General features: G+C 56.9%; 1 protein-coding gene across 1 annotated transcript; it reads right to left on the bottom strand.

The window, feature by feature from the left end:
- Positions 1-203: 203 nt before the first annotated feature.
- Positions 204-17540, bottom strand: LOC140902034 (neuroglobin-like). Its single transcript, XM_073321642.1, has 6 exons — positions 17474-17540; positions 16829-17152; positions 6197-6304; positions 5089-5209; positions 4191-4271; positions 204-3390 (listed from the first exon to the last, which is right to left on the bottom strand). Exons 2-6 carry the CDS (start codon positions 17059-17061, stop codon positions 3265-3267), a joined length of 669 nt encoding a protein of 222 aa, XP_073177743.1. The 5' UTR covers positions 17062-17152; positions 17474-17540; the 3' UTR covers positions 204-3264.
- Positions 17541-18008: the final 468 nt, after the last annotated feature.

Raw genomic sequence — 18008 nt, 5'->3', positions numbered from 1 at the left:
CATTCCCTAACGCCCCCAAGCCAGCCAGCTCCCCGCACCAGGGAGGCCGGGCGGCAGGCAGTGCCCCAGTCCCCTGCTATCAGCCTGGTTTTAAGAGTGTATTGGGTTTGTTTGTTTTTAAAATGACCTTCATGTCAAAGCAAAAAATTATCCGTACACCAAGATCTGCGCTGTGGGTTTATTTAACCGTGTCGTGTCACTTTAGGCAGAGCTACGCAGCTGAGGGGTGTGTATAGGAAGAAGGCCCGGATCATCGGGACAGCAGTCACGGGGCTAACACAGGGGATTAGGCGCCTAGAATCCACCCGACAGTTTAGTAAACCTGGCCACTCATTTTGGGTGCCCAACCTGGGCTAGATTTTCAGACACCCAGTCCCCTGGCTCTAACCACTGCATCATACTCCCTCCCAGAGCTGGGACTAGAACCCAGGAGTCCTGGGCCGTGCCCCCAGTCATTCAGAATCAGCAGCCCCTTTTGGAAGATTTGGGAGCTCAGCACGGAGTGTCCCGACACGCTGAATGCTTCAGCCCTCAACTTTTTTTGCGATCCCTGCGACGGCTGTTGAGAAAGCCGCTGTTTGGGGGCCATGGAGAACCCAGGTCTGCAAGACAGCAGCAGAAAAAAAGAAAGAAAGAAAGAAAGGCCCTGGTGCAGACCAGAGGGAGCGCTGAAAGGCGACCTGCCCAGGAATAGACAAGACTGGATCTGTGCCCTCTTCTGTCTGTCTCAGGCCTGGTCTGTAGAGAAAGGCGGCCTGCTTTAGCGATCCCGAGCCAATTCAAGTGGACCAGCGTGGACCCAGCTACTTCAGTATAAATGCGCTTACGCTGTAGCAAAGCGGTCATGATAGGGTTAACTAGGTTGCCCAGAGTATTATGGGCTGGAGCCATGCTCTACCCTTCCCCCCCCCCTTCCTTCCGGCACCCTCTAGAGGTTAGGTTAAGGCATGACCCTAGGATATGGGAATCCTGCATCCCTTTTCTGGCTCCCCTGCAACCTCCCTGTAAAACCTTGGCGAGAGTCCAAGGGAGCTTCCAGCCACTCGGCCAGCGTGCACGCTCTCTTGTGATGCAGGGAAGTGACGCAGCCCGTTCCCAGCCTTCAGGCCCCTGAGTGGACGTATTTTCCCTCGCAACTTGCAAAACCAGGGATGAGGCAAACTGCAAGGAGCACGCCTGAGGGGGAAATCGAGGCGCTTCCTGCAGAAAACGAGGATTAGCAGCAACCATTCCATCGGCTATTGCCTTGAAAATGAGATTTGGGCAGAGAAGCCGTTTTCCCGGCAATCAAACCTCCAGAAGTTTGTCACCAGCTCAGAAAGCAGGAGGGAAACGCTGGGAAGGCGGGCGCACAAGGCATCAAAACTGCAGAACGTTCCAGGTTTCATCGCAGGACGAGGGGAGACGTGGCCACGTGGCCACGTAGCCGAGGCCGGGCAAAAAGCAGGAGCTGAATATTGCTTGCTTGGCGGTGGCCTAGAGGCCAGGACAGATGTGGGGGGCGGGGGTTGTTAATCAAGGATGATCGCTGGCAGAAGGGAAGAACCTGGCCCAAAGCAGTAGAATTAGCACCAGCCCTGGATGCTGCCGTGAGAAACTGACAGGAGTTGCTCTCAGACGGCAGGGGCAGAAATCAAAACGTCTGCCCGCAAACACGGAAGTTGCTGCTTTATTTAAGGGCATTGCAAGAGAGTTGGAGGGATGACGGCGAAAAAGGGAGGGTAAGCCCATAATACCCCGGGGAACCCAATTAACTGGGGCTCCAAGGCGCGACCGTAATACATGCAATAGCAATAAAGATGTACAGCGCCTGGCACAGTGGGGGCCTGGTCCATGGCTAGGGCTCCTAGGGCCTTCCATAGTACAAATGGAGGGAGGGATAGCTCAGTGGTTTGAGCATTGGTCTGCTAAACCCAGGGTTGTGAGTTCAATCCTTGAGGGGGCCATTTAGGGATTGGGGGCAAAAATTGGGGATTGGTCCTGCTTTGAGCAGGGGGTTGGACTAGATACCTCCTGAGGTCCCTTCCAACCCTGATATTCTATGATTCTATGAAATAATAAATAATCACTGAGGTGGGTTTGCACTCATTTAACTAAGTTGGCTTTGAATTTTGGGGGCGGGGGGTTTAGTTAAATTGGTGCCATTTTTGCGCCTAGACCAGCCCCAGGGCTAGTTCTCCATCGAGTCCTGCAGGGTAGGTTGCCAGGTCAACGTTTCTCCTGTAAAAGCTTGCTTTATTGCCACTGCAAACTGAGATCAGGGCCCCCTGGGAGACTGCCCCTGCTCCAGACAGCTTCCAGTCTAACCGGACAAAGGCACAGTTATTGTACAGACCGAGGGGGACCCAGGCCTAGAAAGATGATGTAACTTGCCAAAGGTCACACAGGGAAGCTGTAGCGGAGGTGGGGAGTGACCCTTGATCTCCTGCATCCCCCACCAATGCTTTAACCACAGGGTAAGGCTACTTCTGTCCTATTGCCCCCGTCTCTGAGGTCCACGTGATTTCACGGCCCTCCTCCAGCATCAGTTTTATACCGGCACCCAGCACAGGGCCATCAACCGGGTTTGAACCTGACCAGATTGTCTCATTCTTTCCTTGTACTCCCCTTGTACAGCTGTCTCTACCTCGTCTCACTGGTCTTATGCCTAGTACGGGCCTCCACCACTCAAGCTAACAGAGTCGCTCCCGGAGCTGGCAGCGGTAGCAGACTGTTACCAGCTCGCAAGAAGGCTGGGGTGGACCAAGTTTAATTTCTCTGGGTGTCTTGATCCATTGGAAAGAAGCAGAACGGGGGGAGGGCCCACACCCCAATTTCATTTCCCTTCGCGAGTCACCTTTAACACCGCCGCGCTGCACACGCGGGGGATGTTTAACTCCTTCCCCGCCGCTGGTAGATGGGCTGGATGGATAACAGTCCATATATTGAAATCAAGGCCCTCACGCCAGTCTCTAAAGCCCACTCCTATTCTCAGCCTCTTTTCCCTTCCAGGAAGCCCACCCAGAACTGCCTATGCCCAAAGTAGAGGGGGTTCAGCGATAGTTTACTGCCTCTACCTGCTGCAGCGACCCCATGGGGACCCCGGCTGCACAGATGGGGCCTCTGACCAGCAGCAAAAATCCAGCTTCTGTGCTCCGGTCAGCTGGAATCACAGCCAGTGAAAGTCACAAGCAAGGGCAGTTCCTTGTGCACAGGGGGGATGGAGAGATCCTATGGGAATATCACAGCAAGCCAAGCCAACCGCGGCACCGCCCGCTCTCGGTCCTATATTCTGTTCAGGATGGATCCAGTCCCGGGTTTCCTCAAGGCCAGGGATTGGATGCTGCCCGATTTCTCCTCTTCCTTGTAGTACCCCCGTTTCATCGCGGCCGTCAGGTACTTGAACAGACTCTGCCAGGGGAGGGGAGAGAGAACGCACAAGGGGTGAAGCAGGCCTGGCAGGGCGGCTGGTTCGGGCATGGTCACCTTGGGGCCAGGGAGGTGCCTTTTGCCCTCCCTGTGACATCCCACTCAAATTTGGCTAAATTAGAAGCCTTTGGGGGAGGTAGGGGGGAATCTCAGTTTGCACATGCTCAGTAGAGACTGGTTAGAGTTTGGCAACTAAATTCTCCAAAGATTCCATCTGCACTTAGCATGCTCCAGCCCAAGGCTGCAGGGGCTGAGCAGAACAGTCTGTCTGCGTGATCTGTATCGTAAAACGTACACGTGAGGGGGCCGAACCTCGCCCCCTTTGCACTCCCTGAATACACCCTGCAGGGGCTAGCCCAGTCCCCAGTTAGAGCAGCTTGAGGGCTGCTCTAAGTCATGCTCAGTCCCCCTGGGTCCTGGGGGGCAGCGAATAGCCACAGCGCAGGGCATTCCGGCCACGCCCCCGATCTGCCCCTTGTGGGCCCTGGGGAGGCCTGTACGGGGTGGACTATTTCAATCCACATCAAGGCCCCTGGATGCAGCCAGAAGAGCCTGAGTGTTGCTGAGAATCGGGCTCCAAACCCATTACTAGGCCAACCAGGAGGGCCAAGCCCTCCCCGTAAGCCCCAAAGAGGCCTCGTCTAGCTCCCATTCCGCTGCAGCTGACGGCGGGAGCCCCACAGAAAGGGATCGGGGAAGGATGAAGGGGTCCAGCCCACCCAGGCATGGACGGGAGCTCTGCCAGCAGCAGCACGGGAGACGGCCGTGGAGCTGCTCCCTACCTGCCAGGCCTCCTCCACTTCCGGCGTCCAGCGCTCCTTTAGGATGGGCTGCACCGTGCTGATGAACTGGATGCCCACGTACTGGAAACAGAGAGCCAAGGCAGGGTCAGAGGGAGGCGCCAGCCCCAGCCCTTCCCTGCCCGGGCTACAGATGGACCTGTGGCAAATACAGACCGGTCCGGACGTGGCTGGGCGCCGCCGAGAACACAGATCTCTCCCGGCCCAGCCAGCTGGTGGACCGATCACGCTGCACAGCTGTGTTTGCAGCCGTGCATGCAGGGGAAAGCATAGTGGCGAATTGGGGGAGAAGGGGGAAGCAGTTCACACTGGGATGTGCTGGGAAAAGCAGTTTGCACCGGCGGATTGTGGGGAAATCAGTTCGCACCAGGGTATCCTGGGATTGGGAAAATTGGTTCGTCCTGGTGAATGGTGGGAAACGCCATTTGCCCTGGAGCATGGTGGCGGGGGAAAAAGCAGTGGGTACCAGTTCCAGGTTCCAACTGGTGAACTGTGGGGGGAAAGTGGTTTGTACTGGAGTATGCTGGGAAAAGCAGTTCGTCCTCGTGAATTGTGGGAAAAGCGGTTCATACTGGAGCATGCTGGGGGGAAAAGAGCCGTTTGCACAAGTGCATGCTGGGAAAAAGGATATTTCTACTCATGCATGCTGGGAAAAAGGCACTGTGTACCAGTGCATGCTGGGATAATTGCTTTGTACGGGAAGGTGCTGGGAAAAATCGCTCCCAGCCTGCCACCGTGGTGCAATGCCCTCTGGGATACCCTCTGGGATACCCTGGTTCCAAACACCATGGGGGTTAGCAGATCCCACAGGAGCTCCCCGACCCCCGCAGAATGGGGAGGTCCACCCCCTCCCCTGCAGCCGGGTCCCTGGGGTGCTCACCTCATAGTACTTGGGAGGGGCATTGTATCTATAGTGACTCCTGCCAAGCTCAAAGGCCAGCTGTTCCAGCTTGTCCTCTTGGTCCAGCCGGGCCACGCTTTTCTCGATGAAGGACATCACCCTGGGGTGGGGGAGAATCAAGCATTGGATCGGGGGGCGTGGCTGCATCGCACTGGACTGTGGCTAGTCCCTGCTTCCCATGGGGCAGAGCGGTAGGCGGGAGATGTGCCATACGCTGCCAACATCCAGCCTTCTAGCCTGCCAAAGCTGGCTGCTTCAGGTGGGAGCCCATCTTGCATCGGGAGAAATTCCTTCCTGACCCCCTCCAGCACCAATGCCCTGGTGCATGAACATGGAGAACCCTCAGGCCCCATGTCCAGAGGCCCCAAGCCTTGGCAGGTCCCACTGGCTGCACAGTGAGTTGTGGGTGCTCAGCACCTCTGTAAAGCAAGCCCCTGGCACAGGTTCAGCTTCCCCAGAGTCGACCCAGCTCAGGAACGTTCTTTGGCAGGCAGTTCCACAGGCTAACAAGGGCTGGTCTGCAGACGCAGGGCCTTGTTCTTCAGACAATAATAATATCGGCCTAGCAAATTAACTGACTAACCAGCTCCCCCTCCCAGCCCCCCAAAGCTCCCCCTGGCTCCTCTCCAACCTTCTTCCCATGCCCACCACCCCATACCATGGTTGGGTACTCCTTATGGGACTGGCTCCAGCCCTGACCCTCCCCGTCTCGGACCACTCCCATTTCCATAGCTTGATTACTTTACCTTTCAAAGCCGGGTCTGGTGGGAGAGCCCACCCTCGTTTTGGGGAGCAGCTCCCCTTCCCACGTTAGCCAGCATGGGGAGATGAGATGCTTCTCCCCCACCCAGATCCAGGAACAAACCCAGGAGTCCTGGTTCCCAGCCTCTCTCCTGCTCTAACCACTAGATCCCACCTTCCTCCCCTCGGCGATCCTGGAATAGAACCCAGGAGTCCTGATTCCTGTCACTCAGCCACTTGCATTAGCCTTGTGACTCAAGGGCCGTGCTGCGCCCTCATGGACCCAGGAGCTCGGGCCTGGCGTGGTAGCGGGTTCCACGGCACCCCGCCCCCCCCAGGGACCCACCTCAGGCCATGGGCTCGCAGCTCCTTGTTCATCTTGAGCTGCTGCAGGTCGTCGATGTCCCGGAAGAGGAAGAAGACATCTTTGCACTCGGGGTGGGTCTCGAATAACCTGAGCGGGGGAGGGGAGGCAGACTTAGGGGGATCGGGCGCTAGCCGTTTAACTGGGTCTTTTTGGACTACAGGGCAGCTGGGCGAAGTGCACGGGCGCGACCCCTAGGGGTCGTGCCAAAACAACACTCTGCCGTGTATACTGCCCCTCCCCGCCTCACAGCACATTGCAATGGTGGGAGCCGTCCACCTGCCTGCGTAGACGGCAACATGGGAAGTGACTTGACCTCAGTAGGGACCAGGAGAGAACCCAGGAATCCTGACTCAGTGCCCCTCTGTAACTGGCAGAGCAGCCCTCCCCTTCCAGGAGTGGAACCCAGGAGTCCTGGCTCCCTGCCCCCCCCCAACCACTGGACCCCACTCCCCCGCCCTCCACAGAGCCAGGAGTGGAACCCAGGAGTCCTGGCTCCCTGCCCCCCCTGCTGTAACCACTAGACCTCACTCCCCTCCCAGAGCCAGGAGTGGAACCCAGGAGTCCTGGCTCCTGGGCCAATTCTCAGGGTTCAGACCACACACCTTTTCACAGGGTTTGGTGAGATTCTGGAATTCCCTTTTATCATTCATCACCCATTACTGTCATGTCTAGAGGTGCCAAGCAAGGCCGGGGCCCCACTGTGCCAGGCAGTGCCCAGACCTCAGTTACTGTGTGTTTGTGTGTGCAGCACCTGGCACGATGGGGCCCTGATCTTGGTCACTGTGTGTCTGGGCGGCGCCCGGCCCGACGGGGCCCCGATCTCGGTCACTGTGTGTCTGGGCGGCGCCCAGCCCAACGGGGCCCCGATCTCGGTCACTGTGTGTCTGGGCAGCGCCCGGCCCGACGGGGCCCCAATCTCAGTCACTGTGTGTCTAGGCGGCGCCCGGCCCGACGGGGGCCCCGATCTCGGTCACTGTGTGTCTAGGCGGCGCCCGGCCCGACGGGGCCCCAATCTCAGTCACTGTGTGTCTGGGCAGCGCCCGGCCCGACGGGGTCCCGATCTCGGTCACTGTGTGTCTGGGCAGCGCCCGGCCCGACGGGGCCCCAATCTCAGTCACTGTGTGTCTGGGCAGCGCCCGGCCCGACGGGGTCCCGATCTCAGTCACTGTGTGTCTAGGCGGCGCCCGGCCCGATGGGGTCCCGATCTCGGTCACTGCGTGTCTAGGCGGCGCCCGGCCCGACGGGACCCCGATCTCGGTCACTGCGTGTCTGGGCGGCGCCCGGCCCGACGGGGGCCCCGATCTCGGTCACTGTGTGTCTGGGCAGCGCCCGGCCCGACGGGGCCCCGATCTCGGTCACTGTGTGTCTGGGCAGCGCCCAGCGCAACGGGGCCCCGATCTCGGTCACTGCGTGTCTGGGCAGCGCCCAGCCCGACGGGGCCCCGATCTCGGTCACTGTGTGTCTGGGCAGCGCCCAGCCCGACGGGGCCCCGATCTCGGTCACTGCGTGTCTGGGCAGCGCCCAGCCCGACGGGGCCCCGATCTCGGTCACTGTGTGTCTAGGCAGCGCCCGGCGCGATGGGGCCCCGATCTCGGTCACTGCGTGTCTGGGCAGCGCCCGGCCCGACGGGGCCCCGATCTCGGTCACTGTGTGTCTGGGCAGCGCCTGGCGCGACGGGGCCCCGATCTCAGTCACTGTGTGTCTGAGCAGCGCCTGGCACGACGGGGTCCCGATCTCGGTTACTGTGTGTCTGGGCAGCGCCCAGCGCAACGGGGCCCCGATCTCGGTCACTGCGTGTCTGGGCAGCGCCCAGCCCGACGGGGCCCCGATCTCGGTCACTGCGTGTCTAGGCAGCGCCCGGCGCGATGGGGCCCCGATCTCAGATGCGGCCTGTGGGTGCGACCATAATCCACTAACCCTAATGTAGACAGACTGGATAAGAAGTCTCCCGTCTTTTGCCGAGCCCAAGAGAAACAAATGTTCAGCTGGGCTAACGCTCTGAACGAACAGCTTGGGTGGACGCTCTGCAAGCATCCGTGCTAAATATAGTGCTCTTGGGAGAGTGATTGTTCTGCACAGGGGAGCTCTGGGGAGAGCCATCTGTCAGCCCCTCGCCCCATGCGGCACGGAGGGGGAGGAGACCAGGTTCAGCGCACTTGTGCCCAGTGGAAGGCAGCAGCAAATTCCAGCCAGTGGTGCCACCGGCTGCAAGGCTTGTTGGCTTTTGCAGGCTAAGCAGGGTCTGGACTGATCAGTATCAGAGAAATGTCCGGCGGGAAGGGACCTCCGGAGGTCGTCAGGTCCAGCCCCCTGTGCTGGGGCCGGACCAAGTAAACCTAGACCAGCCCCGACCGGGGTTTGTCCAGCCTGTTCTGAAAAAGCTCCAGTGACGGGGATCCCACGACCTCCTTTGGGAGCCTGCTCCGGAGCGTCACTCCCCGGAGAGTTAGAGAGTTGCTCCTAATATCTCAACTAAATGTCCCTTGCGGTGGATTACACCCATTGCTTCTTGTCCTGCCTTCAGCAGACATGGAGAACAGCTGATCCTCGTCCTCTTTACAACACGCGTAACGTATCAGACGACTGTTCTCAGGCCCCCCCTCAGTCTGCTTTGCTCCAGACTAAACCTACCCACTTCTTTTAACCTCTCCTCCTAGGGCAGGTTTGCTAAACCTTGGATTCTTTTTGTGGCTCTCCTCTGGGCTCTCTCCAGTTTGCCCACGTCTCTCCTAAAGCGCGGCGCCCAGAACTGGACACTGCGCCCCAGTGCCGAGTAGAGCAGGACAATGACCTCCGTGTTTTACATACGACACTCCTGATAACACACCCAGAATGTTACTTGCCTTTTTTGCAACTGCATCACATTGTTGACTCATATTCAGTTTGTGATCTACTCGAACGACCAGATCCTTTTCGGCAGTACAACCCCCTAACCGGTTGTTCCCCATTTTGCATTTGATTTTTCCTTCCTAAGTGACGTACTTTGCACTTGTCTTTATTGAATTTCATCATGTTCATTTCAGACCAATTCTCCAATTTATCCTGGTAGTTTTGAACTCTAATCCTGTCCTCCATAATGCTAACAACCCCTCCCAGGTCAGTTGCATCCACAGATTTTATAAGCGCACTCTCCACTCCATTATCCAAGTCATTGAGGAAAACATTGACCGGTACCGGGCCCAGGACTGACCCCTGCAGGACCCCACTACATACGTCCTCCCAATCTGACAGTGAACCATTGATAACTCCTCTTTGAGTTTGGCCTTTCAATCAGTTGTGCGACCACCATATAGTGATTTCATCTAGGCCACATTTCCCTAATTTGCTTATGACACCATCATGTGGGACTGTGTCAATAACCTTAGTTAAATCAAGCTATATCCCGTCTACCGCTTCCCCCTCATCCACTTGGCCAGCAACCCGGTCAAAGAAGGAAATTAGGTTGTTTTGGGATGATTTGTTTTTGACAAAGCCAGGCTGGTTATTCCTTATCACCCCATTATCCTCTAGGTGCTTATGAATTGATTTTTTAATAATTTGCTCCAGTATCTTTCTGAGTATCAGAGTTCGGCTGGCTGGTCTGTAATTCCCCTGGTCCTATTTGGACCCCTTTTTTAGTACTCTGTTTGCCCTTCTCCAGTCCTCTGGGACTCCCGTCCACCAGAAGTTCTCAAAGATAATCACTAATAGTTCTGAGATTGCTTCAGATAGTCCCTTAAGTCCCCTCCGGTGAATTTCATCAGAGGCTTGAATACATCCAACTTCTTTAAATAGTCCTTAACCAGTTCTTTCCCTAGTGTGGCTTGCGTTCCTTCCCCGAGTTGGTAATATTAATCATGTAGAGTCTCTGGCCACCATTAGTGAAGACTGAAGCAAAATAGGCATTAAACACCTCGGCCGCCTTCCCTGCTAAGTAAAGCACCTACACTTGCCTTCTTCTTCCTCTTAATGTATTTAAACAACCTCTTCTTGTGGCCTTTCGTGTCCCTTGCAAGGTTTAACTCATTTCTTTGCCCTTCCGATTTGTTCCCTGCATGTTTGTCCCTGTTCTGCTGTTCTCCTGCTTAGCAATGAATTCATCCATGTGTCCACTTTTTCCAGGCTTCCTCTTTGATTTTCAGGACATCAAAGAGCCATATTGGCCTCTCCTTATTCTTATCTTTCCTTCCCATTAGGATGGTTGGCAGTTATGCCTTTAATATTGTTTCCTTCAGAGACCGCCAGCTCACTGGAATTCCTTTGTCCCTTAATGTTCTCCCCGCGGGACATTACCTACTCGCTCTCTGCGTTTGTTAAAGTCTGCTTTTTCAAAAACAACGAGGAGTCCTTGTGGCACCTTAAAGACTAACACATTTATTTGGGCATAAGCTTTTGTGGGCTATAACTCACTTCATCCGATGCATGGAGTGGAAAATACAGTAGGCCATGCATCTGATGAAGTGGGTTGTAGCCCACGAAAGCTTATGCCCAAATCAATGTGTTAGTCTCTAAGGTGCCACAAGGACTCCTTGTTGCTTTTGCTGATACAGAGTAACACGGCTGCCCCTCTGAAACTGCTTTTTCAAAGTCCATTCTGCTTCTTCCACTTCTTCCTTTCCTTTGAATCAGGAAATCTCTCATTTCATGATCACTTTCACCCAAATCGCCTTCCAACTTCAGATTCGCTACCAATTTCTCCTTGCTGGTCAGACTCAAGTCGGAAAGGGGTTCCTTCCAGTGACCGAGATCAGGGCCCCAAGAACAGATTGGAAATGTTGGGTTTGGCCGTGTTTCTTTTCCAACAGATGCCTGGATAATTAAAGTCCCCCATTACGACCAGGTCTTGTCTTTTGGATATTTCTGTTATTTGTCCTAGAAATCCCCCATCCACCATCTCTTCCTGATTTGGTGGTCTGAAGTGGACCCCCACCATGACACCACCCCTAATTTTATATTACCCCTTTTATCTTTCCCTGGGGACTTTCAAGCAGTCTGCCTTCCTCCCACTTCCTTCAGAACCTCAGAAGAAGTGATGCTTGATGTTATGGGGCGCTGTGCTCTGAGAAGCGGGGCTCTGAGGGGGCTCAGTTGGGGGCACTCTCCCCACACAGTTCGTGCTGACTACACTGCCCCGGTGTGGCACCAGGGGGCACTGTCCTGCAGGGAGCAAGGTGGAGGGCTCGGTAAGGGGCATTCTCCCCTGGCAGCCACCATGGCCCATTGCAGTGCATAAATCAATGATCAAACTTTCGTAACCCTCCAAAAATCCAAGAAATAAAAACAGCACTCTGAAAATTTGAGGGAAAGGTTCAGATCGGGTTTCTGATGTTTGGAAGTGGATTTGCTGTGCATGGAACCGTCATCTAGTGTAAAGGACCGGACTCCTGGGTCCCCACCCCAGCTGTGGCCCGGACTCCCTGTAAACATTAGGGCTCCTGGGTCCAGGCCGCAGCTGTGCCCCAGACTCATTCACTGAGCATCAGGACTCCTGGGTCCCATCCCCAGCTGTGGCCTGGACTCCCTGTGAGTGTCAGGACTCCTGGGTCCTCTCCCCATCTGTGCCCTAGGCTCGCTGTGTGACCGTGGGCAAGCTCTTTCACCAATCTGTGCCTCAGTTTCCCCATCAGTAAAAGCAGGCTAGTGGTCACGTCCTGGGGTCTGTGAGATTTCCTTCCACTGTTTGTGAAGTGCCTTGAGGCGCCTGGATTTAAGGCCCCCTATGCCATGCCCAGTCTACTTGTCTGTGATTATGCTCTGAGCAAGTTCAGTGAAAGGAAATCACGGGCAATTCCTCGCCTGGGGCTAACTCCTTGGCCTCTGCGAGATGTGGCAAGTCCCTAAAACGGCAGAGAGGTGCTGGGCTATAGAACTCGGCTCTGCATGCTCCACAAGCCCAGACGTGGAAAATCCTCACTGACTTGGAGCAGTAGAGGGGTTTATGACACATAGTTTGACCGATTCAGTCCAGCGGTGGGAAGTACAGTCCTGACGCACCAGCTGGTGGACCAATGGCCTACACTTTAGTTTATTTGTGAGGGCAGCTGAGCCTGGGGGGGGGGCGCTTGGTGCTGGTTAATTATGAATCTTTATGCAAAGCAGCCCAACGAAGGAGAGGAGGAAAAGCCGCAGGGATTAAATAACCCCGCCACCTCACCCCCCCAGCTTCCACCGGGATCCGCGGGGCTGCCCACTGGGAAGGAAAGTTAATTGGAGCCCCGGCACCTGGGGGTGCCACGGAAGTGGGTGATCGCCTGGGCGGTGCCCTTTCTGCACAGCTGATTGCGCTGTGGTTTATTGCTGGCGATGCAATGGGGCTGGAGGTGTGGGGGGGGCGGGGCTGCTGCGTTGATGCAGAATCCGGTTGCTAAGACGGAGCGGAAGGCGGTTGTCGTGTCAGGGCTCCTGCTTCGTCACACTTCAGAATCCCACCCTGGGGGGGCCTGGCCCTTTAAGCAGGGGAGCCAGCTGCGTCCTGTGCCAACCCCAGCCCACCTCTCCAGGTGGAGGGGAGGAGGGGCGCTTGGGGGAAGGTGAGCATGCAGAGCCAGGTCTGCCTGAGTTCGGGCAGTAGCTAGGACCAAGCACGGTTAGCCTGGGAATGCAGCCCTGTGGGGGAGAAGGCCGGGGAAGGCTAGAGGAGCAAGGAGGGATGGAAGGAGGCTGGCCTGAGATGCCAAGGCCTGGGGAGTGAGACCTGCTGGGAGTAGAACAGAAATCAGTGTGGCCTCATGGATTGAGCATCAGACTGGGGCTAGGGAGACCCTTCCCCTGCCTCGTGACTCAGTGTCCCCACCTGTCCAATGGGGATAATGCCACTGAGCTCCGTTGTAAAGTCCTCTGAGATCCTGCTGGATGGGGCGAGCTAGGGCGCGGAACCAGTGACTTGGAAAGAAGTGCACCTGAGGCCATGAAGAAAAGGGGCTGAAATCCTTCGGCTGCTGAGTTCTTTGAGCCACTGGCCGGCGAGAGCAGAGGACTGGGATGTCAGGGTTCATAAGCCATGCGGTTGTCAGGCAAACACAGGCCTTTTACCCATAACGCTGGCCGCATACATGCTGTGGGAAGGGCTCTCCCCTACAATCCTGCCTGCCAGGTGCATCCTGTCTTACTAGGGATCGCGATAGAGCACTAGCCGGGGGCACAGGACAACTGGCTTCTATTCCTGGCTTTGCCACTGATCTGTTGGGTGACTGGGGGCCAGTCCTTTTCCATCTCCGTGCCTCAGTTTCCCCTCCCAACTTTTGGGTATTTAGATTGTGAGCTCTTTAGGGCAGCACCCGGCATGATGGGGCCCTGATCTCGGCTGGGGTCTGGGCAGCGCCTGGCACGATGAAGCCCAGATCTCGGTTGGGGTCTGGGCAGCACCCGGCGCAACGGGGCCCTGATCTCAGCCGGGGTCTGCGCAGTGCAATGTGGTCTCCCCCAGCCCCAGCCAGAGGGAGGAGGGCCGGGTGCTGCTGGACACCTAGTACATCATCAAGCCAGGCAACACCAAGGAGAAGATCGCCTTCTTCGTGGCCCACCAGTGCAGCAGAAGCAGCCTCCTCCTAATGAATCTATAAGGGGCCAATGAATCTATCTATGAGGCCAAAGTTAAGGGGTGCTGAGATCCAGCCCCAGCTCTAACTGGAGCCTTCATTTCCCAGCAGGCCTTAATGACCCTCATTAGGCAGCTGATGCGATCGGACAGGCTTGCCGTGTTTCCAATCAATTTGCTGTTTCCCCTATTGGATTAGCCAGGAGACCTGCAGCCGGGTAATTGGAGTAATTGATGCCATATGGAACACAGGATGGGCTCCGGTGCCATGGGAGAGGAGCCTTCCCCACACGCGGGGCCGGAGTTCCCAGATAAACAGCCAAGGGGTGGGGGTTACGGATCAGCCTGCCCGGGGAAAGTTAAACCCTGCTGGTGCCTCTTCGCCCTTCCTGGTGGATGAACGTAGCCTGGGAGAGGCGCGTTTCTCTGCCCCAGCTCCTCTTGGCCTGCCTCTCCATCACGCTCAAAAGCCCTTTGTCCCTCTCTGGCAGCCCAAACGGTCCCCTGAGAATCTCCCCATGGCGGGGGTCTTCCCCAGCTGGTGTGGAGCTGGTGTACAGCCTCCTGTGACCAGAGAGCCCTGCGCTGTGACTGTTCTCTGCCCCCAGGGCTCATTGGGGGTGGATCAGGGACATAGCTGGGGTGCTCTGCGCTGTGGCTATTCTCTGCCCTCCAGGGAATTCAGCCAACATCTGCGTCACCAACGCTTGTGATTTCGTCAGGAGTCTCACGATATTTGGGGTCTTTCCCCAAAGTCCCAGCTGCGGGAGGCAGGGGATTTCGGGAGACCCTTGGCTCTCGTTTTAAACAGAAATGACGTGCGTTCCTCACGGAGGCAGCGAAAAGCTAGGGAACGCCGCAATGGAGAACCCAGAGTCTGTTCTCTCCTTTCAAATCTCGGGGCGGGGTGGGGGGGGGCGGTTTAAGCCACTCTGGTGATTTGGGGAGCCTTCACGCTGGCGACGCTGCGGCAACTCGCTGACTCCCGGGGAAGGTGCCTTTAACGGGCTGGCCCTGAGGCACGGGGGCCAGGGTGGGCACATGCCCCCCAGCCGCCCAGGCTGTGTCTGCTCTGCGGATGAGTGGAGGCTGGCAGGCTGCGGGACAGACTGTCCCCTCTGGCCTCCCCCCTCCAATGCTTGATCCAGCCAAACGAATCAGCAGGTCCTGGTCAGTTGCCACCTAGTGACCCCAAAGGGGTCTGATCTCTGGACAGTTTCTCCACCTCAGCAAGAACTCGAGCAAAGCAGTTTGCTCTTCCCCACCCCGCAGCTCCGCGCCCTGCTACCGGCAGGTCAGAGAGACACAAGCGCTAAGCCGGAGCAGGCATCAGCACCCCCCAGCCAAGCCGTCTGGTACGACCAAAGCCCACTGCACTGTGGCTATTCTCTGTCCCCACAAGGCTAATAGGGGCAGATCGGGGCTGGGGCCAGAGCAGGGTGGGGACTAGGAGGCAGGACTCCTGGGTTCTCTCCCCGCTCTGGGAGGGGACTGGGGTCTAGTGGTTAGATCCAAGGGGCCTGGGAGGCAGGACTCCTGGGTTCTTTCTGGGAGAGGAGTGGTTAGAGTAGCAGGGCTAGGCATAAGAATTTTTGGGTTCTCTTTCCATGTCTTATAAGGGTATTTGGTCTTGTGGCTGGAGCAATGGGGGTGGAGCCTGGGAGTCAGGACTCCTGGTTTCTGTTCTGAACCCTGTCACTAACTTTGGGCAGATCCCACCCTGTGCCTCAGTTCCTCCCTTCTGTTAGGAAGGCAATAAGGATACTGACCCTTCCTTCGGGAAGGGCTTTGAGAGCACGAGATGAGAAGCCCCCCAGTAACCGTGAAGGTTATTAATTCAGAGAGAGCCCCACAAGTGTGCTGACCGACAATTATTTGCTTGAGCGTATTACAATCGTAAACTGCTGCTCGCAACTTCTATCCAAGGATCCAAAAGTGCTTTACAGACCTGCATGAGTTCAGCACCACAAGCCACATCCCCTGGGGAAACAGAGGCAGGGAGAGGGGAGAATTGCCCAGGGTCACACGGTAAGTCAGTGTCGGAACTGGGAATGGAATCCAGGTGTCCTGTTCTCCCCTGGGGTAATGCTCAACCCTGCTCCCCTCCCAGAACTAAGTATGGAACCCAGGAGTCCTGGAACCCAGTGCCCCCTCTGCTGTAAGCACTAGACACCGGTCCTTCCCATCCCAAAGCTGGGAATAGGACCCAGGAGTCCTGGCACCCAACCCCCCCTGCTATAACCACTAGACCCCACCCCCTTCCCAGAGCTGGGATAGAACCCAGGAGTCCTGGCTCCCCTCCCAGAGCTGGGATAGAACCCAGGAGTCCTGGCTCCCAGCCCCCAATCATTAGACCCCACTCCCTTCCCAGAGCTGGGATAGAACCCAGGAGTCCTGGCTCCCCTCCCAGAGCTGGGAAAGAACCCAGGAATCAAAACCGACAGTGCCTGTATTCTAACCACCCAAATGTGAAATGTAGGAATAAACACAGGTGCAAAGAAAAAATTTGCCGTTAAGAGCAAGACCCAAAGACATGTGCAGGGGTCGGTTTCCCTGGGCTTCCTCCTCACAGATCAGCGGCTGACCTCGAAGGCTAGCTCCAAACCGGCCCCATGGCCACACAGCAGCGTTCCAGTGGAGTCACTAGACCAGATCCGCAGCGGGCGTAAACAGCTACGGCCCCATTGGGTCAGATCCCACAGCTGGTGTGAATGGGCCAACGCTCCACCGGAGTCAAAGGAGCAGTGCCGGCTGACATCAGTTGCGGGTCTGGGCCCGTGGGTTCCCCTTGAACACCCGCGAGCTAGACCAGACACCAGCTCTGAACACACTTGCATTTTGGGCTCTGCTTTGCTAGAAACATGGAACTTTTTAAAGCCAAGAAACTCCCATCGGCTGCTTACAAACCAAACCAGTTGGGGGATTTTCTTTGGTGGCAAAAACTGTCCACCCCCAGCAATATCCCCGTGCACCCCAGAGCAAGCCAGACTCCAGGACAGGGACCAGGGAGGGGAGTGGGGATGACATGGACCAGGCGTCTGGATCGCAGACAGCCTCTGTGCCCGAACAGCCAGCGAGCCGGCAGCTTCGCTCACCTGATAAAGACGATGATGCCGACCCGGGCGATATTGTCGTGCAGGATCCGCCAGGACTCCTGGATCCGCTCCTTCTGCGCGTCCACCAGCGGAAAGGGAACTGCCCCCGGCCCGTCGCCGCCGTGCTCCGGTCCCGTTTTCGACGCCGCTTGGCTTTCCACCGACGGGCGCCGCTTAGACTCTGGAATGGTTTTCCCCGGGGTGATCCCGGAACCCGACAGAGCGCACCCCATCTCGAGAGGGGAATAAAACCCACCCCCAGCAGAGCTTCAGGGGACCGGGGGGCCGGACTCCTGGGTTCTATTCCTGGATCTTCCAAACCAGCTAGACAGACAGAGATACAACAAATGAGTTAGGGACCTGCAGCTGGACTGAATTTTAACCTTAGTACCTCCCCTGGGACGGAAGCCCCAGAGAGTATACCCCAGCGCAGAGCTCATCGCTCAAAGCACCACGAACTAGCTAACGATCTAAAGGGAAACAGACCTTCAGCCTGAGGGACAGCTGGTGTAAACTAGCTCCTTCCAAGCTGGCTGACTACCGGCGATTTACACCCCCTGAGGATCCGGCCCTGAACCTCCAAACGCTCCCAGCCAACGCCCCGATAACGGGGACCTCCTGATGCAGCCAGCAGCGTCCACCTACCCTGAAAGCCCCCCTCCCACCCCGTCCTGGGCGACCAGGAGGAGGCTGCTGGAGATGGTGAAAGAGGCCAGCGGCGTGTTTGAGGCTCACGCATGCAGGTGGATCGTATTTGTACAGAGCTGAATAGTCCAGGCTCTCCAGGGTCCTAGACTACACAGATTCAGCCCTGGTCGAAACATAATGAATGGGAGCGTCTGGTCTCCTACTCAGTGCACATGCTGGTGTGGGGGGGGGTGGCTTTCCAAAGAGCTCCCCCAGCCAAACGTTTGCTGTCCTGGGCCTGCAGCTGGTAACAAGCTCTCAGGACCCGGCTTCTATGGAGCCGCATAGAAATAGTCCATAGACACACAGGACTGGAAGGGACCTCGAGAGGTCTCTAGTCCAGTCCCCTGCACTCCTGGCAGGACTCAGTATTGTCTGGACCAGGAGCGAGGCGATGTCGGCGAGACCGAGCCTGGGACGCTGCGCCCAGTTCTGGAGTGGGGGCGGGGGGAGGACGCATTCAAACACGCCTGTTGGCAAATTGGGGCGGGCG

This window comes from Lepidochelys kempii, chromosome 23 (assembly GCF_965140265.1).
Source record: "Lepidochelys kempii isolate rLepKem1 chromosome 23, rLepKem1.hap2, whole genome shotgun sequence".
Lineage (NCBI taxonomy): Eukaryota > Metazoa > Chordata > Testudines > Cheloniidae > Lepidochelys > Lepidochelys kempii.
Note: the sequence above shows the minus strand (reverse complement) of the source record. Positions and strands in the feature narration are given on the sequence as shown.

Bases quoted from the DNA above. Each gene is read 5' to 3' on its own strand.
- LOC140902034 (XM_073321642.1), bottom strand. From the start codon at position 17,061: ATGGGGTGCGCTCTGTCGGGTTCCGGGATCACCCCGGGGAAAACCATT. The intron at 6,305-16,828 runs GTGAGCGAAGCT...TCCCCCGCTCAG, and splicing joins GGCATCATCGTCTTTATCAG to GTTATTCGAGACCCACCCCG. The intron at 3,391-4,190 runs GTAGGGAGCAGC...CTCCCCTGGCAG, and splicing joins AAGTGGAGGAGGCCTGGCAG to AGTCTGTTCAAGTACCTGAC.